The sequence below is a fragment of the Etheostoma spectabile genome, chromosome 1, assembly GCF_008692095.1.
Source record: "Etheostoma spectabile isolate EspeVRDwgs_2016 chromosome 1, UIUC_Espe_1.0, whole genome shotgun sequence".
In the NCBI taxonomy this organism is placed as follows: domain Eukaryota; kingdom Metazoa; phylum Chordata; class Actinopteri; order Perciformes; family Percidae; genus Etheostoma; species Etheostoma spectabile.
In genome coordinates this window covers 10,979,637-11,002,638 of record NC_045733.1, presented here as the reverse complement: position 1 = coordinate 11,002,638, position 23,002 = coordinate 10,979,637, and the positions used below count along the sequence as shown (strand labels likewise).

The window sequence follows — 23,002 nt, the reverse complement described above, 5'->3', positions numbered from 1 at the left end:
AATGATCTTTTCAGCATTCCTTCTTTTGTATTGCTCTGGTGAGTACCGCTTCATGTATTGCCTAACGATGCCTCCTAGCTGTGCTAAAGCCATTTGAAAGCATGGCCAACGGCTTTAATGCTCAAGTACATTTCTCATGTGGATGGATGGAAGGAGGGACTCAGCAATCTGTCTGTGTGTGTGATTTTGTTTGGGGACAGGAGTCTCAGCTGAAGGCGCTGAAGGACACAGTTCACATCTGCTTCTCAGCTGTCCTGCACAACCAGCCCAGCAGCAGTCCCAGATTCCCCACCTCCCCCACCCACTTGTTCAGATATTCATCACTCATCAACAGCTCCAGAGTCACCTTTCAGCAGCCACATGCCAAGGTAATTCAACATTCCTTTCACTTCCATTTGATGTCATGATGATATCAGGCCTCCAACCAAATCCAACCTTTTTTTAATGGGTCGAGTGATGCGCTCAGTGTCCCATATATCTACTGTAGATCCGGCCCCGCTGTCCTTGGGCTAACACTTTGTCTTACTGTAAGACGTCAACATGTGCTCTGCAAGGAGTTCACAAAGATAAGCATTTATTGCTAGCATTTAGACAATGTGAAGTCTTTCTATTCTTAATCATGAAATAATAGGCCTGTTACATACTTTGAAATACAAGTAGTTATATTCTCATTCCATGAGGTTGTAACAGCCTTCATCTCTACTTTTCTTGATTTTAAAATGGCTCAAAAAGACACTTAAAGCCCATATATCTGTATATCTCTAATAACTACTCGTAACATTTTAACCCTTGTTTTGTCTTCTCGTCAAAATTGAAAATCAAGACTTTTGTTGAGGCTGTTAATCAATGTTTTTAAGTTATTACGTTTTTGTCCCTTTATACTTTTAAATATTTTTTTTCATAGTTTGCCTCTTTTTTGACATTTTCATCACTACGTAACACTAACTCATTAACTTTAGTTTTACAGTTATTTTGGAATTTATGGTCAGTAAACCTCATTTGTATATAAATTATACCTAATGTTTGAGTTAGAAAAGCAGAAACTAGGACTTACTTAGACTAAAATTAAAGGAATGTATGTTGATGGATAATCCCAGACTAGAATATGTCAATTTTTACTCAATACTATTTATACTTAATACTAACATCACTTTTCCAAATGCTATAAAATTGAATAAGACACCAAAAAATTGATGAAAGTAGAGATTTGTACTTGCCAAAGAGTTTTGTGTGGAATCAACCAGGTTATTTGGGTAATTGGGTAGTATAGGATATAGGAAAGTGGGTCAATTTGACCCGAGGACAACATGAGGGTTAAAGGGAATATTTAACTTCAGTAAATAAATGAATCAATCAAGGTGGCAGTCTTTTGTCACAATCTACTTTTTTTCTAATTTTATAACATTTCTCAACCATGAGAACATTTATGAACAACATCTCTTTAGTAGATATATGGCAACATCATTGTTTCATTTAAATAATTACTCTTTTGTTATCACGTTGTCAGTGTTAAAGTTGAAATTAGCAAAGAAATAGATGCTGACATAACTGCATGGACAAAAAAACAAAAACATTTGGGACAGTCTAGGAGAATTATAATGTGTGGACACATTGACAGAAGTAAACCAAAACAGCTAAACTACAGTCCAGTTTGTTTTTAACCCTGAGTTTCTGGGTTTCTGCATTGTATCACTACAATTATAGTTGAACTACAGTAGCAACGCTGCTATCTGACTAATAATGTTAGCGGTGAATATTTACTGCAGCTGTAATCAAAAACGTCAAAGCGACACAGGTTGTGCCATGGATACATGTCTGTTTGGTAATCATGGTTGATTGCAGATTACAGTTATTTATCTACAAAGCACCTTCCTTACCATGTCTTTGAATGACAAATGCAGGCTGAATGTCAAAATGCATTTCCACAGCCCTTTGATATTACCAGAAGCATGACCAACGGGCCTTTTTCACAGCAGACATTTTGACTTGTCATAGCAGGGGGAATCACAGGTGCTATTATTACTATTAACAATGGCTCTATGCCATTTAAGTGTGTCAGTCCATGTCAGAGAGTGCCCTTGAACAAGTAGAGCTAAGTGGAGTGTGACGCTGATTAATAATTTGAATTACACTTGTGGTGTTCTGAAATGGAAAGTCCTGCAGTGTTGACTTTGCCTCACAATATCTGGAAGGTTTGATTGTCAGTGACCCCAGTTTAAACACAGCAGTTACCATGTCTTGGGATAGAAATAAGAGAAGTTTGTTTTGTAAAGTGAAAATGGAAAGCTTGGAATTTGGATTTGCCTCTGTAATGGGGGAGTATAATTGTCCCTCTGACTTTCCAGATAAGATAAAGCAGGCTGCTGTTTTCCGCTCCTCTCTGTGTAAACACTTCCGAAATTGAAATTCATTTCACACTGTAACTCCCAGCTCAGTTACATCATGGAATATAACTCTGTGCCAAAATATTCACCTCACCACACATCAGAGAGCACATAATGCACTGTCTGCAATATGAATTTAAGTGTTAGCCGATTATTACCTTCTTTTCAAGTGGCTATTTGTCTATCTGATGCCTTGAGTATATCTCTCCAGAGGGAAATAGCCCAGGAAATAATTACTACCAAATATAACAGTTGGGCAAACACGATTTCAGAGGTTGTTCAGAATAATAACATGTCTAAATCAAGCAGCAGCCTAAGTCATTTACATCAGTATTTGTATTCCGTGGTGCCGTAGCTTTGGAGGTAAAGCCCAATTACTTTGGGGAATTATGGGACTTTTGGTACTGTATGTTGGATTTAAAATCTGTTCTCTATGAAATTATTAACTCAGTGTGACACAGGCTTTGTTTGGAGCCTTTCAAAGTCAAGGTCACAGTAGATTCAACTAAGGGCTCAGGATTTAATCCCTTTTAGGGGTAAAGAAAATAGATAAACAAATAAATAAAAAGTAACTGGCCTGTAGTCATTGTAAAATAGGATTATGCCTTCAGCGTAGGTATTGCGTCTTGTTTTTTTATGAAAACACATTGACATTTAAGTGTAAAGATTTTACCCAGACGATATGTTTTTCTTCTTTGAAAACAACCAATAATAATGTCTGAAAAAAACATTTCTTTATTTCTGTGACTCTGTAGCCCTAAAACAACAGAACAGAAAACCAGCGGAATATACACATTACTTTTGTTTCTTGAAAATATTCTCCTGTGGTTATGTTTCCCTCTTCCAAGCAGTCATGTCAATCTAAATCCAAGATCAGGTTAGTTCTAATTCCTGAAAAGCAGTCGCTGCAGTCGTTTTGAAATCATCTAGCCCGCCACAGCTCCGCCGTGCCTTATCTGCCATGATCCTGGTGAGCAATTCTGTCTTTAAGAGGCTTTTCTCCCCTTCAAGCAGTCACAATTTACTCTGCCTCTCTTGTGCCTAAGAGATTTAACATGCCTTAGAAGATTTTTTTGATTTTTTTCATTTCTCATCATGCGTCAGTACCACCATCTACACCAGTGTCAACACTGTCCCTCTGCTGTGCATCAAACAACACAATAGTGGGCAATTGATACTTTCTGCCCACATTTAAACTCTTTTCGGTGAGGCAGCAAAACCGGATAAACTCTATATAACTACATTTTCCCGTCCTCCTTCTTTCATTACTGTGAGCCAAATAAATGCATGCACATGGACAAAATAAGAATCTCACAAAAAGAAAAGACAAGTAAAGGAAACTCAAGGTAGGTGTGGGTTGACTTTATGCTAATGAGGTTTATACTTCCTACTTCATTAGCATACAAGTAGCAGCACTCCGCTTGTGAGCAGTTGCTAGCTCCATTATCTCCTGTGGCTGCTGGACACTTTGACGGGCTGTCTGATAAATCTGAGCACGCCTTCACTCACTGTAAAGATTACCGGGGTGCTCCATCTGTCCACTCTGCCTGTGCATGTGGAGGCGGGTCAAAACTCATTTAAATCACTGCTAAATTTATCTCAAATTAAGTAAAGAAATAACAGCTCACTATAGCACTTACTGTGCAGCCAAACAGCCCACAGCTGAGAAGTTAGGTAACAACTGACATAGAGGCAAATGTCAGGAACTTAGCTATTTCAGGACCACGTGGTGTTGCTTAACAGCATGAAAGCACTCAGTAATGTTTTTATTATAGTCTTTCTGCAAGTGTCTGCTGCGCGGGGTTTTGAAGCTGACATATTAGTGTAAGTGAACTGTAGCTGACTTCCTTCAGTTATACATGCTGCTATTTCCAAAAATGCATGGCTAATCATATGCTAATTATTTGTTGGAGTTTAAAAGGCAATTATTTTGCACACAGCAGGGTATGATGGGCACTACCACCAATGAGAATAAAGAAGAACAATGCTCCAATGCTTTTAACATGTGGAAAAAGTATTTATCCACTGAATGGATGATAAAACATACATTTGAGTTCCATGAGCACACTTAAGACTAAAAATCACTTTGTGTTTTTGAAATCCAGAGTGGGTAAGTGCAGGGATGTTTGTTCAAGCACACACTGACACCACTTTGAGTTTTACACTTGTAGTTTGACTTAACATAATTGGCCTTAAGCTCTGGTAGAAGCTACAGAAAAGACTCTCCCAGATCTTGCCCCTCACACACACACACACACACACACACACACAAAGCTCTTTTTGCTGGTGAAAGATTAATTAGTGTGAAGATGCAGGGATCAGCACGATTGGAGTGGAAGTTGCTTCATGTTTAACAGTCTCGGGGAAAGAGCCAAGCCGTGTGGTCCGTTAGGATGAAATTTTCATCAACGTAATGGGAGATGATGTCTTAGATGCTCGGAGCATTGTGCCGGAGGAGAAATCAGGCATTTCACTCCCCTGTTCTAAGCACTCACTATTTACTTTTATGATTGTTTCCTTGATTATATAAATCAACGGGATATTCATCCTCTGCCACGCAAGGAGGTGGTAGTAGGTGGTTGATAACAAAAAAAAGCAGCGGAAGATATTTGTCAGCTAAATTTGGATAGTGGAGATAAAATGAAACAAACATGAGAATTCTTACTAAGAAATAAGTAACCGTTCTAGTAAAGCACCCTTTTTATTGAATTCATCTTAGATATTAACCTTTGTTTGTCTTCCTGTCAAAATTTAAAATCAACACTTTTGTTACGCTTTTTATTTTACTTTTATGTTTTTGTTCATTTTTTCAACAATTTTGATGCTTTTTTTTTCAGTGTTTGTCACTGTTTTGAAGTTTTCAACACCACGTAACACTAACTTATTAACTTCAGTTTTACAGTTATTTTTAGAATTTATGGTCAATAAACCTCATTTATAGGAAATTATATCCAATGTTTGAGTTAGAAAAGCAGAAATTAGGAATTATTTGATGCATAATCACAGACTGGATTATGTCAACTATACTTAATAATATTTCAAAACCACTTTAATTTGTTTTCAAATGCTATAAAATTAAATAGGATGCCCCAAAATGAATGAAAGTAGAGATTTGTATTTGCCAACGAGCGTTAATAATTAAAAACAACATTGATATAGGAATATGGATCACTTTCACCCAAAGACAACATGAGGGTTAAACAACACTTACATGTGCAATGCTAGGTTTCAGATCAGGAAAAAATATTTGTATTTTAAGAAGCAAACTCCATTATCTTATTGATAAAATATACTGTGTATATGTTTATATTTATAAATGTGGTCTACAGTGAAGCGGTACTTTCCTTGCTAATGAATGTTCTCAGCTTTAGCACTTCATCAAGTTTCTCCTGAAGGATCAATGGCTGTATGGAGACAGAGGAGCATGTTAAATATCCTCCCTCCTCTGTTGTAGTGTCAAATGTTGCTGGATCTGATGGAAGCTGTCAAAAGTCAGGAAATAGTACGTGAAGTGTTTGCCCAAAAGCGGTCACTGCCAAACGTTAAGCCAATTCTACTGAACCTGTCTAAAAGGATGTTGTTTCAGCTGAGAAAGTAAGAATGGAGTGTGACAGTGACAGGTTATCTTGCAAACATCTTATTTATGCTCTCAAGAGAACACTTTTGACCCAGTTAAAGAATGTACTATGTACCAGCCTACAGCAAAAGATGGGCAGAGTTACTTTTGAGAGATATCTGCTGTACAAACTCAGTTTACTTTTACTGTTTGGTGCTTACTGAACAATATGTGGTAGACAGCAGGAAAGAACACAGAACATGGTCCAAGCATATGTTTTTTTTTCTTTTTTTTGTGTTACTGTTTAATTATTCTAATGATTGGATTCAGAAATTATTAAAAGAGCCTAAGAAAAAAAAAATGTCTTAACACCCACATGAGTCACTGGCCTATAGATCGTTCCAAGTATCTGACTTTTTTGATTGGCTTGTTGCTGAAGTTTGTGCCTCCCTGTGGGTGAAAACTTGAGCTGACCCTAAGTAGTGTCAACATTCCTTATGCATGAGGGTCAAGCAGAAGGCCTTTGCTGTACTCAGGGGACCCTGAGCTGAAAATATTCTCCACCACTCTGAGTTATTGACATCAGTCTTCTTCGGAATACACTGTCAGGGAGCCTGCACTAACTTTTTTGCACGAGAGATGTGTTCATGCCAATCATTTGGCAATTCAAGCGATGCTGGGCAAAGATTATTGATACTTGAACTCAACTGCCAAACAAATACAACCCCTTTAGAAGCTCCGCCCCCCCCCCCCCCAGATTCACAGGCAAATAACTACTGGCCAAGGTTTATAATCAAAAACCTGCAAAACTAATGACATTTCCCATCAGCCTCAGCTGTACTGCTTGTTTAAGCATGGTAACACTCTAACCTATTCTGGCTATGCTAACAATTATACCTGCTGAACATAAGCATCTTAGCATTGTCTTTTAGCATGCTAATCAAGAATGGCCTCACAGAACCGCTAGCATGGTTGTAGACTTACTTTACTAAAATATAACTGCATCCCTCATCACAGTAGCTGTTAGTGTCAGATGAAAATTGTTTTGCATATTGTATGCTAAATTTGTAAACCATAGTTCAGAAACTCTTTGTGGAGTCTGGCTTCTAACTGCAGTTGTTCAAATTTTAAAACTAGTTGTGCCATTAGTAATAAACATTTTGAAATATTTTGATATTAGAACTAGATATGTGGTATACAGTAAGGTGGAATATTACTAGGTTCACCTCCAAGCCTTCCAAGTATTTCAATAATTCTCTTTTTAGTTGTTCAGCACTCTGTTTCAGTTGCCCTTCCTGCTGCCTGTTGTAAAATAAGCCATGATTTATTTACTACAAACAAATAAACTGGATTAGTTTGGATGTACAAGTATAGATGAAACAGCTACGAACCTTTGAGTCACAACTGTTTACTTTTCAAGAACCCCAGAGCCACTGCTGCATCAACAAGCCATTCAGACATTTTTATTTTTAACCTTGAGTTGAAATGTTCTCTCTTTTTCCCAACAGGATATCTCTAAAGTTCAGAGAATTGTCACAGCCAGTAAATCACCCATGAACATCGGAGTAATGAGCAGAGAGAGCGGCGGACTTAAAGACTGCCAGATGGAAAAGGTGAGCCTTTAGAGTAATTAAACTATAATGGCCTATGTGACCTGAGGGCCTGTATCCATGAGGTTCATCTGTTCACCTTTTCACTGAATTCATGCTCAAGTCCCTCATCAGAAACCAGACAAGCCACTTTTACTTCAAGTGTCTTCATCAGGTTCATTGATTGGTAAACTGTATGCAGGAACTGCAACCAGTTTCAGCCTGATGATACATTCTTCAGTCAATAGTTTTTAGTTCAACTTGTACACTTATCATTTTGTTGAATTGGTTCTTAACGCACATTACCAAAGGATAAAAATGTCCTCAGTCAAACATTCGTTTTAAACCATGGTAAAAAGTAGGACTGAAGCCATTGGGCTTTTTTTTTTTATCGAAGACTCATTTCCTGATCTCAAAATGCAAAGACATGCTGCTTGTTGTTTTTCTTATTTAGATCAACCTAAGGGCATTTCGATTTGGAATGTGAAGACATTATCTGGGTTTGAGAGAACTTGTGACATTGTGCATTTTGTGCACAATGTCAACTAACTACACAACTAAATAATGAGTCAATTGAATCAAACATATAATCTGACAGATCAATCAATAGTGACAATAATAACATATGTGCATGTTGCAGCCTTAAATGTTATGATTCTAGCAATGCATGTTAACTGCAACTGCATTGGAGTGTGCTGTAGTTGGAGAGTGCTGTAGTGGCAGTGAAGATAACATTTGCACATTCACACCAACTTCAAAGAGCTTTTCACTCCTAGCTACACTTGTCCAGTGCAAACATACACTGAACTATACACTGGGGATCTTCATTGAATCAGTTCAAGTAACCGAATGCATTGCTAGGACTTTGGAAGCAGTTATAGAAGGAGGGGAGAGCGAAGCAAGCACTGACCTGTCCTACTTAGATTATTTTGGTGAGGACTTTGGTATCGTATACTCACAGAAATGCTGTTTTACAATCCAGGCAAGTGTTAGCAGTCAGTCATCACGAAGGAATCTCTAAATGTTAGGGTTAGTGAGACCCAGAAACACAGAGATACAAAAAATGCACGGTAGACAGGATAAAGTAAAGGTAGTTTAATGGATGCAGAGGTAATTCCAAAAGAATATTTGACAGGTCGGAGGGATGGTGGAAGGCCGCTCGGATGGATCTGTAGGGAGAGGCAGAGTAGAAACGGTGAAACACAAGAAAAACACGAGAGCAAAACACGAGAGCAAATACTGTGAGCCAAGTTATCACGTGAGAGTTTGTAACAATCTGGAGCTGAAGAGGTGGTCAGCCCGGGTTTAAGTATGGCAGGAGATGATGAGTAGATGGGATACAGCTGAGTGGATGACGGAATAGGAGATGGGTAGCCACGCCTCTGGTAGGAACGCCCTCACGGCCAGACAGACAACAGACAAGACAAACACAAAGGAAAGGGAAAACATGCCAAAGGTTGGGGGAAGACAGCAGACCACAACACTAAACCAATAGGATTTGAATAAAGCAGGAGAAGTGAACTGGATACATAAGGATTTTTGACAAGTGCCTATCAAGAACTATTACAGATATTAGTGTATAGACCACTGGAAACAGGGGAGTACTGTACGGAGGGATGCCAACGTGTCAAAGAAATATTTTTTTTTATGAAATTCTGCTTAAAACAATGCTCACTCGTGTCCCATAATTGATTATAACATTTTGGAAGGGTTGTAAAACAAATCGTGCAGCAAAAGAGAGAACCATTTTGATACAGATAACAGGAGACATGTTTGATGCAGAGACTGAGATACGGTGTTTGCTCATGAACGCCGCCACATCCCCCCGGTGGGCTGGGAGGAAATGAGGAGAGACAGTTTGTATGAGTGTGTATAGCTCGCAGTCTATGCTTTAGTTTGGAAATGAAATGCGATAGATTTTACTCCACTCAACAGTTGATTTGCTTTTCATAGACAGACGTCACACTTAACTGTTAAGGATATGTGAAAAATAGAAATATATGTCACACAAAATCTAGTGGGCTGGAGATTGACTCACAGTGCTGTGACACATCCAGGCGTTCACCTTCATTCGTCAACATGTGGTTCAATGCATCCAAATGTTCTTCTGTGCAGCAGGTGATTCAAGCAAGTAATCAGGCTGTTCTCATCAACCATTCGGTCATATAGCTACAAAAAGTAATGCTGTGTAATCTGTATGCATTCCACGTATTTTTCTCTTTATGCACCACTTTGACTGCTGCTGTGGAAGAGCGCAAAGATGTGCGTAGGGAAGAGGTCAGGGTGGATGGATGGCTCTAAAACCTAAAACGCAAGACTTGCCCCCGGTTAAACGGGTGTTTCTGTCCCTAGAGTACTACTTCAATTCAATGTCATTTATTCATAGTTTAAAATCATAACAAGAGTCATGTCAAGACACTTTACAGATAGAGTAAGTCTATATTTTACAAAGAGCCAACAATTTCCCACAAGCAAGCATTTGGTGAGGTCTTCCTTTTAGGTAGAAACCTCAGACAGACCCAGGCTCTCTGTGGGCGGCACCTGTCACAGATACAGATCTAGAGATATAGATAAATATAATTAGCAGTTGGAATGATGAACAGTGGCAGTTATAGTAACAATAAAGATAGTGGAACTGTGACTAGAAATTGTAGCGGTTCAGGGCGTAGCAAGGCGACTTAAGGGGACCCTTTAACCCTAACCACAAGCTTTTTTCTAGCTAGTCGTTTTGGTGGCTAAACCTAACTGTCGCTGTCGCAGGACAGTCACGCATGTCAGCTAAACTCAACAGCATCGGCTTCTGAAACGACCATGACCTCAAGGTTCTCTGTACCCGGCTCACAGTCAACTTTTATTGGTTAAATTTAACTGTAAAGGCCACTAAATTTCACTGTCATGTGGCGATCGGCATCCTTTCGTAGGATTATCATACAAATTGTGCACAAATTTTTTGTTCGATTTCACACAAACCCGTTCATGAAGTAATTAACCTACCTAATAAGATTAGAGAGGAGTAATTTATGGACCATGTTTAGTTTTTCAATGTGTAGTAATGTTACATGAAAGCAAAATTATTACCATGGGTGCAAAATGGCCTCAAATGTATTGCAGCAATTAAAAGGATTGACATGGCTTCTAGCCATATGTGCAATTCTGTAAAAGAATAACAATAACACATCCTGTAGGGCTGTAGTTAATCAATATTTTCTGTATTGGTGATTTAATGATTGATTGTTTAGTCTATAAATGTTATAAAATGCTGAGAAATGGCCATCTCAGGTTCTGTGAGCCGGAGGAGACGTCTTCAATTTGCTTAAAAATTGCTGTAAAAGCCAGAGGAAAGCAGCAGATCCTCACTGGAACTACCAAATGTTTGCAAAATGGCATTTTTTTGTTTGGTAAATTGCTTCACAATTATCCCTTATTCACTTATCAATTTTGTTGTTAATGTACTGTACCTTTCAGTGACTAATAACTAAATGATCTAATGGTTCAATCACCAGAAAACTGGACAGTTTTTGTCCATGCTCATGTAAACTGTCATAAATCGAATGAGAATGTTAATTGGATGATTCTATGGCCGTAGAATAAGTAATGAAACTTCTGGTAGCTTTTTGGGGAAAATCAAACGTGCATAATAATGTCACTTAGAGTGGTCTATTCATCTGATGACAGCTGGGAAATTGACACAACTTCCACACTGCACTGAAATATTTTCCCTCTACACTACTCCTTTAGACTGGGGGCGACTGCTTCCACAATCAGACGGCGGAATCAACCCCAGCAAGTAAAAAGCTACCAGAGCCACAGCAGGTGAGCGTCACTCAAATTTCTATAATCACATACAGGTCAATTCATGTTCTTCTTTGGCCCCACCGGGAATTTGTCATCAGTAGGAATGGCGTACGGGATGTGAGGTTTTTTTTTTCTTCATATTTTTCTTATGCTCAAGAAATCCCACAAAAGACCAAAATCGACAATGTAGTCTCTCTCACAATACTTTTTGACTTGACATCCTTGTCTGTGGCACTCAGCCAAAAGCCCATTGGTTCCAAATAAATACATAAATCTTTATAAATAGTGTAATGATGTAATAACCGGAAATGAGGGTGGAGACTTCACACATGACGAGTTTGATTAATTTAGATTAAATGCAGATTATTCAATTATTAAACAAGGAAGAAAACCGTTGGAACACACACGAGTGTGTACCCCAAATGCTCTATGAACATCAGAATAACTCCTCCTTTATACTTTTCTTCTTGTCCTCACACATGGCAATCTATTTAATTCTGTGGGATAGGGTTGCCTTCAAACTACTACTTATTTGTAAGACACTTCTAATAGCTTTACACATTTCAATCTATTCCCGCGAGCTAGTGTCACCTTCAAGCTGACCCTGCCATGGAAGCTCCTGAAGAATAGTTAGATACATTCGAACACCTGCATGCATAAATACCAACCTATCAAATAGGTTATTTTTTAAGGCTCAGTTTCCTAAATCAAAAAACATGACTAAGATGAGTAACTAGTGCATTGTTGGGGACTATTTTCAGCCGTGGATTTATAGTATTAAGTATTTACAGCACCGTCAATGACGTGTATCTGGGACTCAGAATAAACTACAGTGCGTGGGTTCCTGATAATGAAGGAACATGTCAACCAGTGCAACTTTGGAGCTAATTTGATGTGACTTTAAAAACCATTTTAAAGTCTATGGCACAGAGGAATAAGCAGCACAGGGAAACACATAGTGGATCATTGTTGGTTTTGGTCTTTTGAAGGAAATCTTGCCTTTTCATGGATATTTTTGACAACAAGAAATCTATTTATAGCTATTTTAAAAATAAGTTGTTGCATTACCCGACAATTGCATAGTCAAAATGTAAAAAAACAAACAAAAACATGTTGCAAGACAAGCATGTTGGAAAAAAAATTAAAGAAAAGAAGAATTAAGCAGATGTAACTGGCCCACTGTGGCTACGGGGACTCATAACTAATAACTAATAACCCAAAATGATTTGACTCAGTATGCAACTAAGAACAGCACAAAGAAGTGAATTGAAGCACAGCAGATGATAGAATGTGATGGGGAGAGACACGACGCCTTGAACACTTTCCTAATAGAGGGCAACCAATCTGCCGAAGCCTTATATTAAGTGTGCCAAAGTCACATATAGTATATGTGATAATCAATGCCCTGCCAACGCCTATGCATAACTGCCTCCCTCATCATATTATTGAATTGAGTCACACCTGTTTGGCGGTGGCAGATGGTACAACAAAACAATGCATCTCATTTCAATGCAGTGCAATACTGTGTAACTGAGCAACTGTCTTGCATTCCAAGTGGCAGCGATCCATTTTTAGACACATTTGCAAGAGAATACAAGAATATTTCAAAAGAGGTCTCGACAAATGGGCAGATTTGACTTCACTTGTTTGTTTTGTGCCAGAGCGACATTCCGAGAGGTGGTCTGACTGAATTTGCTTTTCACACTGCCCTGTGTCACTGATTCATAACAGTACATGATGACGGTATTGGGTTTTAGATGCAATGCAGTGAAAAATTTCGACATTATGTTACACGTCATTGAAGTCAAAAGCATCTCATTCCCAGAGGCATTTGTGCTGATCTGTATGAATACAAGATGCAAGACAAAAATTAGTTAACCATGTACATCGTAACCGAAATTATGTTAAAAGATGATTTCTTCTGCTTTTCCAGTGTATTTTTATTTTTTTTATTTTTTTTTTGCAGTTATAGCAACGTTGAAAACAAAAAAAATATCTCGTTTGTGCTACTCATTTTCTAGACATCTGACCTTTTCTTGTGAATACTTTTTTTATCTCATTCATTGGGAGACTTTCATATTGTGTCGCAGCACTGAATCAACAACCAACTCACTCTTCCTGTTGTCAGGTGGTATCCGTCATGCACTGCACTTGCCATTCCAGGTGTTGTAAACAATTTGATTAGCAATGATTTGCATCCTGGTCTTTGAGGATCAATCTGCATTAAAGTGCCCTCTATTCCTGTCACTACCTTCATTATGTGTTCTCATGTTCGATTTGGGAGACTGAGAACCTGAGTGGCATCTCGCCTAATGTTCAACTGCTGTTGAAAGAAAAGGCTATTCGTGTAGTCTTGTACATGTTTGTGTTTTCGTACAACTCAAAGAAGTGTTTAAATTACACCGGCACTTTTTAGGCAAGACTTATTGCACAATAATATATTCATTCAGTCTCCCATAGCACAGTGATCAGACAAAGAGGCTCTCATCGATGGGGCTGGCTGACAGACCAACACCCACAGAGCAGTTTTCAGCCAGATTAACTATAGCAGGATTTCTAAGGTTTCAACAAGGCAAATTTAAGCCGTTTTTAGACGTTTTAAGAGCATTATCAATGAAGATGAAGACCTTTATCACAACATCAACTAAGTCTTAATGGGATTTTATCACGCCAAGTATCGCTGAACATGCACTTCCCCGTAGCTGAAGTATAAAATCAGTTTTGTGTCTGTGATACAATCCAAAAGAGACTCACACCAATAATATGAAAGCTGCAATATAAGGTACACGTTTGGTCTCATTTGTAGTTGCAATACAGCAAAATTATATTTAGACTAGTGAAAGAAAGAACTACAACAACACGAAATGTTCAAAAATTAGCATAATGAAGACCTGTTTAAAATTATTTAAGACCTAAAAACAACATACTTCACCAAACTTCAGACTTTTTAAGGCTTTTTTAGACTCACATGTTGTTTTCCTCAACAGCATGGAGGAAAAAAACAATTCTCTGGCTTGGTAAGTACACAGTGTAGGCTTTGAAGCAGAGATCTCCAACAGCAGGTTCCGGGACCCCAAGAAAAAAAACAAAAAAACTGCCAATATTTGGAGGCCCCCTGCAGTGAGAGTCTCTGCAGGGGAGCCTCCAAATTATTGACAGTTTTTTTTTTTTTTTTTTTTTTTTTTTTAAGGTTACAAAAATAGGCATTACATAATTCCAACATAGTATTAGCAAATATAAATCCTAATTGATGACAGGCCTACTTGCCTATAGGTAAGGTGGTCACTAAGCTAGACACCCACAGAAATAGTTACTTTAACCCTCTGAGCCCGAGACACTCGCCCACGAGTAAAAACGTACCTCTGATTCATAGTTTAATAACTTTTGAACGATACAAGCGATTTACTCACTTTCGGTTTCGTTTGAATCCTGACGTTTTCGGGTTTACGGCGGTCTTTTCCGTGTCTTTCTAGCCTCTACAGGGGATTTTCTGTCCAGCCTGGAACTTCAGCCTCTTTGGGCTTTAAATCCATACTGTTATATCCAAGATTGGTCAACTTTATATCCATAATTCATCGCGTTTTGGCTCATCTCCGCCGCTGTATCGTTCGTCTAATCTCTGATCCCCCGCTCTGTGTCGGTCCTGTGTATTTTTCAGGAAGTACATGCCCATATATGGGAGATAAAAGCACCCCTCTTGTATGGAAGGCCAGAGGGGACAAAAATGCCTATAGACTCTATGGAAGGCAAAATAATGCATTATTTAGACACATATTTGCTTGTATAACATTGCTGTGGGTGTAATATCAATAAATATGACATTATTATGTTATTATTGGCATAAGTAAATGTCATGAGAGCAAAACGTCTTGACTTTTTTGCAAAAAAATCAATGTATTTTGTCAACTGTATAAGTTATAATGATTATTTCTTCACAGTGTGACTCCCAAGACATATGAGAAGTGTTTTAGAAAGGAAAATGGCTTAGGTTTCACTTATATGTCTGTGATATCAATACATATCTGGAAGATTCATTTATTTATTTATTTATTTGTTTATCTTTAAGGCCCTACAACCATTTTTAAAAAGCACGTGACCTCACTGCAACCCAAATATTCCAATAACCCAGTTTGTCCTAAAAAAAATGATGTTCATATCTTGACTGTAGACAACAGGGTTGATATTTTACGAGCTTTTATATAAAATAAATCCAGACGGAAATTAAACTGTAAAAATGGCCTCAGGGCCCAGAGCGTTAAAAGAAGGCTTATAAAATCATGCCAACAGTTTTTATAAATTATTATTCTATGCAAAAAAAATGTGTAAAGGCTTTAGACCACCCCAAGCCAAGTTTAATATCCAACTTAATTTCATACAATACAAAGTGGTCCCTGCTCCATCCCTCTTTAGGTTAAAGGGTCCTTGGCTGAAAAACATTGAAGACCCCTGCTATAAAGCCACAGTATGCAATCTAGCCTAATAGATTTATTGAGCTGTTAAGTGAATCAGCTTGAGTCCATCATTAAGAGTCAAGATTTTATTTTTCTTCTTCAGTCAAAAATATAACACATTTCAGCAAACCCTGGCATTCTTAAACAACAGAGCAAATCTCTGAAGCACAGTGGCATCAGTAGTGTTGGTTTCCGACATTCCTGATTTCATTTTTAAAAAGTGCAAGTAGAAGCTGGAATAATAATAAAAAAAGAGTGAATGTGGGAAAAGCAACAACAAACTCTACTCAGCCGGATATGCAGTTGGGCAAAATCATGAATTATTAATTTATCATTCAAAATAATTTGAAAAGCAATAAATAAGTCTGACAACTCTTGATTCTTTACATTTTGGGATTCTTAAAAATAGTTTATTCTGCCGGTGATGTTTGTTTTTTGTAATTAACAATGAGAAGGCCTCAATATCTCAAAAAAACTAAAGTTGTGTGATGTGTTTTAGTTGCCAAAATATTAGAAATAAGAACACTACATTTACATGCTGTGGCACAGTCAATTAGTTAATTAGTTAATTGGCATGCACTCACATTTTCACCCACAATAAAGTAGGGCATTGGAGATGGTTACTTTCTTTTTACTATTTATTGAAATCCATAGGATGACAGTGACAACCTCAGTCTAAATTGTGTGTATGTAGCAATACAGAAGTAAGAAGTTGTTGTTTGTCAAATATTTGTTTAGAAATCAGCTTGACTGCCGACATTGGTGAAGCTGCTACTGCGAGAGCTGTGTCAATTTTTTTACCCTTGCAAAAAACTACTGGATGTCCTTAAAGGAGAATTCCGGTCAATTTCAACATGTAGCTCTGTTTTTTTTTTTTTTTTTATGTGTAGAGCTGTCAGTAGAGAGAAAAATGAAACCAATCGGTGCTGCCTACACCGTGTTATCCTCCTGCTAGAGTTAGAACCCAGCAGGCTTAAATAGGGCAAGTTTTAAATGTGTTTTAAGTCTCTTAACATGTTCAAAATGCCATTACCAGTGCCTAGCCATGTGCAGTTATTCCTTTCAAGTGAACACAGCAAATTTGACTGCAGTAGATGTGACAAAAAGGCATAAAGGTTGTGCTAAATCATCCAGTGCACATACCTCTGTTTTTTTTTGTCTGATTTCCGGTGATGTCCACGCTAGCCCAATGTCACAACCTTTATGCCTTTCTGTCACATCTACTGCAGTCAGATTCACTGTGTTCACTTAGAAGGAATCACTGCACATGGCTAGGCACTGGTAATGACATTTTGAACATGTTTAGAGGCTACAAACACGTTTACAACTTGCCCTGTTTAAGCCTGTTGGGTGCTAACTCTAGCAGGAGGATAACTCGGTATAGGCTGCACCGATTGGTTTCCTTTTTCTCTCTACTGACAGCACTCCAAATTTCCAAATTTTCCAAACAGAGCTACATGTTGAAATCAACCGGAATTTTCCTTTAAGAGAGTTTTAGCTGGGGATAAAAAAGAAGACTCCCAAACCCACATCAAAGTGGTTAGCAACCCTTGGTTGGCAAGAAGCCACAGGAGTGTATTCACTGAGAAATCGTTTGCCTGTAGATGGAAGGGAGAGTCATTGAATGCAGTCTCAGTCACTGACTCCCTGCACATACTTTAATAAAAAATGTACTACAAGTAGTATTTTATAATTACATAACTGCCCAATTATAGTATGGTCAAATTCAAAGTTTACCTTCAAGCTCTCCTGAAAGTGATCCGATAAATGTAGAAGTGTGTGTTGCCTCTTTTTTATTGTTGCCTCAAGCCAGGTAATAGAACTATAACCCACTGCCATGCAGAGTGATGTGTAACTCAATAATTTGCAAGCAGCCAGCAAGCCTAAAGGCATTCTCCTAAGTGACATTGGTAAACACAAGACAGATGCTTTTCTTGTGGAATTGGTTTCCAGAGCCAGTGTGCTTTGCTTAAACATGTGATTAAAAACTGACTAAATTATTCAAAATACCAAAGATAATTGCATCCCATTAATGAAATACATTGGAACCCAATAATTTTGTCTTTAAAGTGTTTTGTATAAGAGTAACCCCCCCCAACAAAACACACACGCTCTCTTAAACTGCATTTTGTTTCAATGTGCCACTCACCTGTACACAGACAGCTGTGGTTGTCAGTGCGGGTCTTCCAAACCCTCAGAGCTGCTGGCTTTCCGTCCCACCAGGTAGTAAATTGCATTTTTCCCCATGTGTAACTCATTTTCTTGATAGCTGGAATGAAAACCAGCTGGACTCTGTAGCTGTCTCCCAATCCATGGGCATTACCCCCTTCCGGGTCAGCTTTTCAAAACCTAGTACATCTTAACAGGTTGAAAGGGCTATAGTAAATATCAATGCCTTACAAGGTAAACTCCATGCCCCCAAATTACAATGTTCACCTTATCCACCCAAAATGTATTTTTTTATTTGTGTGTATGTTAAAGCTAAAACTGGTAGACTTTGTAAATTTTACTATTTACACTGTAAACTCAACAGTTAGGGACCTTAAAGGTAAAGTTAGCATTGCTTTTGCTGTTGTATGTTTTGTATTGATTTTAAAATTGTAACAATCACTTTTGAAGCATAGAATGGCCTTGCTCCAAATTCCACTGAGGATTTATTTGTCCCCCTGTGTGCCTGGGTGTTCCCTCAGATTAGTGGATGCAGCTCTTCTGCTTGTTCCAGAGATCCAGGCTTGTGTCCAAAGGTGACCAGGTCTTTGATGTTAGGTCTGAAATCAGACACACCACACGCGAAAGCGTTTATAAAAATGTAATATGCTGTTGGGTTTTACCATCCACCGTGCCTTGCCCATTTAATGTATGTCTGTGTACATTTACAGCTACATGTGTATATGTGTGTGTGTGTGTGTGTGTGTGTGTGTGTGTGTGTGTGTGTGTGTGTGTGTGTGTGTGTGTGTGTGCGCGTGTGTGTTTATATATAAATAAAAAAACAGGTGACACCTGTTTTTCGTATATTTTACTTCATTGTTGTTGGCTGTGTTGTTCTTGGTTTTGTTTCCTTTTTTTCTGGAAGCACTTTGTGACCTTGTTCAGAAAAGTGCTAACACCAATGTTAACAAAGCTCTCGTATTATATAGTCATTTTCCTCTTTAGCTGTTTTCTTGCCAACTGCTGCCTTCCCCCTCTCCCCCCTCCCCGTCACTCGTTTGCATGCGCCGCCTGTTGCGTCCTTTTATGTTTGTTTTGCATTTAGAGGCCTGTAGTATGAATCCAGATCAACATGCCCTGCATTTATTTCAGTTACCTGGCTTCACTAACCCAAACAAAAAATAAGCTGTGTCACGACGGTGGTTAACTACTAGTTCAATCAACCCAGAGTTTCCCAATCCCAAACAAGAGGCGGTGTTTGCACTGCATGATCAATCACAAACATCGACCAGAGCCGCATTTTTTAGAATATCTCTTATATATCAGAAGAGCAAACTACAATTCTACACGAATATGAAGAACACAGACACGGTTTTACAGCCAATACAGTCGCTACTTCCTAGAACAGGAAGGAAAGCTTCCCTTCATTACGTGTAAATCACAGCGCTTATCAATATCAGTTCCCCATCAGTCAGGCACAAGATCTGACCATAATTACACTTGTGCTTTCCATGAACTGTTGTTGCTTTAGCCTATTATTTCAGTTGCTACCCTGGCAGTGGTAAGCAATCTGAGAGCAAATAAAAAATATAAAAACATAATTTAAACCGATGAGCTCATTGGCTGCACACGGCTGAAGAAGCTGACAAATAGCCTGTACGAAATCCCATAGGCTAAACTCACTCAGCCAACATTTGAATATATTTTTATATTTATTAATTTAAGGGAAAAATTACCATCACCAAACCCACCAGACTCCCTTTAAATGATCAGTACTTTTATTATTGTAAAACACAAATAGTCTATATGTAATTCCCTCCATTGAAAATGTATACCTTTCATAAAGATACCCATCAGGGAATGTTAAAATGTTATGAGCATACCCCTCTCTCTCTCCTTTTCTATCTCTCTCCGTGCACCAAGCTCCAGCTTATCTTTTAGGAATGGTGACGCCATTATCAATCGAGTATTGGTTGGTCAGTTGGCGGTGCTTTTAAACTGGTTGATATCCAGTTTCCAACATAACCTGCTCCTAGCCAAGTCAGTGTTCTGCATGAGTTACCACGGTGATTTAACCCAGTAACAAGTGATCCACCGCCGTGATACAGAAAACCCTGGGTTGAACCTGAAGTTATCTCGATAACGCCAAATCTTCCTTTGCAATACAGGCCTCAGGTCTGTGTAGGAACACCAGATTTTGTTCTCAGCGTACACAGAAAATAAGAGAGCTTGGTGACCGTGAGGAAATATTTGCTGAATTTAACCCTTGTGTTGTCTTCCCGTCAAAATTGAAAATCAACACTTTTTATCGATGTTTTTAACTTTTTCTTAATACACAGGCTTTTTTTTCAGTTTGTCACTTTTTGACGTTTTTTGACTTGCAAAAGCAGAAATTTTAATTTTAAAGGAATGTACTGTATGTTGATGAATAATCTCAGAGTGGAATGTGTCCACTTTTACTCAATACTATTTCTAAACCACTTTAACTTTTTTTTCCAATTGAATATAAAATTGAATAAGACTTTATTGAAATTAATAAAAGTAGAGATTTGTACTTGTCAAAGAGCGTTGTGTGGAATCAATCATGTTATTTTAGGGAGTGACAATTGGGTAGTTAAAAAGAACATTGATATAGGAAAATGGGTCAATTTGACTTGAGGGTTAACCAAAAGTGTATTAGATTAACACCGCTTACTATAGCTTTAAGTGAGGCTGCACGACGGCGTTTCACTGCGTCAGGCAAAACGCAAAGTTTGACCTGGTTGAACTTTGGGCCCTTAAAGTTCCCCTGTGTAGTTTCGACCTCTAGCAGTGTTATTGGGAAGGGTATGTATGAGTGGGTCCATGCTTTGTTTGTCTACACGATAGACATTGGTTTAGCAAGTGTTTTAGGTGTAAAGAAATGTATATGTTGAACTCAATAATACACATAATATGCTTTGGTATGAAAACAATGGATGTAAACATAACATCTGTTTAAAGAAAAAACTCCACAGGGCATGCTTAGGGTGGTTTTCAATAGTATTGAGTGTTTTAGAGCAATGTTGAGAGCCCAGTTGGAAATGTTCTTTTAAAGGGGTTTGCATTATCGCAGTATTATGTTTGGTATCTGTGCGACTAGAGAGAAGCAAACAACAACTCTATGGTGAATTATCCACTAATCCTGTTAGGAGAAGATGAGAGGGTTCAGACAAATAGCACTTAGTCATTGCAAAGGCAACACCTTCATTTAGCTGCATCAACTGAAGTAGCAGCCCCTAAAATTAGACAGAAGTTGTGTGCTTAGAAAATGAATAAAACTGTCTGGTGACAATGCCCAATAGTAAATATCAATATTCTTTAAATAAGTTCCTTTGCATCCCACAGATATATTTAGGAGCATTTGCTTCTTGGATTACAGACCACCACATGTCTACGGTGGAATGTTATTGTGTCGGCCTCATTAAGAATCTTTATCTTCTGAACTTAACAGCAAAGGAGCCAAGAGCAGACTGAAAAATCCACCACAAAGCTCTCAGACGACAGCGTGGAGGCAGAGGGAGGCATCAGCAAAAAGACAAAGCCACATGAATCCAACTGAGCGGACGGCATATCATCCCAAATGCAGAGCTCCTGTATTGCCTGAAGGATCTTTCTAAGAGCACACACTTGCGCACTCTCACAAAAAACAAATGTGCGCCCACACACTGACACACACACACACACACACACAGAACTACACATACGCATATCAGCATTGTTTGCAAAAGCTGAGACACTGGAATTGTCAACGAATTTCAGACTGTCATCTGCAAACCTCCATAGTAAAATGGCATGCATTCTAGAACTTCTTTTTAAAAAGGTAGCAATGGCACTGGTAACTTGTTTCATGATTGTTCATATGTTGTTTACTTATCTGAGTTTTATTCTGAGTAAGGACACTGCGTTCTAAATGTGTGATCTTTCTAGAAAAATCCCTTTGCACTGGTGAGGTCTGACACTGTATCCTGTGATAAGTATATCAATTGACACATAAAAAAATACTACTACTATTACTACTACCCAACTTAAAATATTGTTTGTCACTCATTGTAGCAAGGTTAATTTACTCCTCTACATTTTGAATTATAGAGGCTCAAGTTGGCTGGCCAACTGTTCAACATTTAATATTTCAGCACTCAAGGCAAAGAGCCAAAGACTCACAATGGGTCGTCTCCCTGAGAATGTGCCATGCACTGAGTAGTAATTCCTAGCTACATGTATCTGTGTTATCTGACCTTTCTGTGTCCTTTCAATAAACTGTAATTTTCAGTAAATGTGTGAAGAATAAATGGTTATTCGTGGGAAAGAAATGAGTGAGTATGTTTGTGATCAACAGAGGAAAAGGTTGCCTGTGCAGAGAGCAATCAAGATGAACACCTTGTGAATGTTAATGAGATGTCTACACCAGTAGAAGAGAGACGACACGTCTGAAGTCAGAACAAATGTAGTATTTTCTAAAAGAGAAATTATTCATCACATAATTTTAGAAAGCCTTGACTCTTTGAACAATCATTTGATACAAATGAGGAAAGTCACAGCATGACCTTTTTTTGTCCTAGCTGTCCAAAATGTTAAATACTGCATCTAAATTTTCACTGACGTGGATTACTGCAAATCTTCACAAAACACACAAATTGTTGAAGATTGTTTAAGAAGGTGCATTTGTCAGAGTATGTTGTTTATGGTTTATTAAAGTCTTACTTCATCACTGAAAACTACATCTAACTGTCTCTAGTATACTGTATAAACGTGACACCAGCCAAACCAGCCAGTGATTAATCTGCTGATTTTTTTGGATTCATTAATTAACCTTTTGGTTAAAACAAAGCCCTTGCAATAACCCAGACCCAGTCATGAAACGTCTTCAATTGTCTTTTCAATTTAAAATACTATTCTGTGAGACAAGGAACAGCAATAAGTTCTCACTTTTGAAAAGCTGAAAACAATAAATGTCAAGGATTGTCGCTTGAAAACTGACTTTAATGATGATTTCAATATCAAAACAGTTGGCAGCGTTCTGTAAACCAAAACATAGATTAATTGATAAAGCACTAGAGC

General features: G+C 38.2%; 1 protein-coding gene and 1 long non-coding RNA gene across 2 annotated transcripts in view; one reads left to right on the top strand and one right to left on the bottom strand.

The window, feature by feature from the left end:
• The window catches only part of luzp2 (leucine zipper protein 2), a 183,525-nt gene extending 161,271 nt beyond the window's left edge, over window positions 1–22,254 (top strand). The window contains exons 9-12 of the mRNA XM_032515646.1: window positions 201–368; window positions 7,449–7,553; window positions 11,268–11,342; window positions 21,396–22,254. Coding sequence (XP_032371537.1) covers window positions 201–368; window positions 7,449–7,553; window positions 11,268–11,342; window positions 21,396–21,503 — 456 coding nt within the window. The 3' untranslated portion in view covers window positions 21,504–22,254. The remainder of the gene's footprint in view (window positions 1–200; window positions 369–7,448; window positions 7,554–11,267; window positions 11,343–21,395) is intronic.
• On the bottom strand, window positions 6,292–14,125 carry LOC116689233 (uncharacterized). Its single transcript, XR_004331956.1, has 3 exons — window positions 13,994–14,125; window positions 8,076–8,078; window positions 6,292–6,304 (listed from the first exon to the last, which is right to left on the bottom strand). It is a non-coding gene; the product is annotated as an uncharacterized LOC116689233 (long non-coding RNA).
• Window positions 22,255–23,002: the final 748 nt, after the last annotated feature.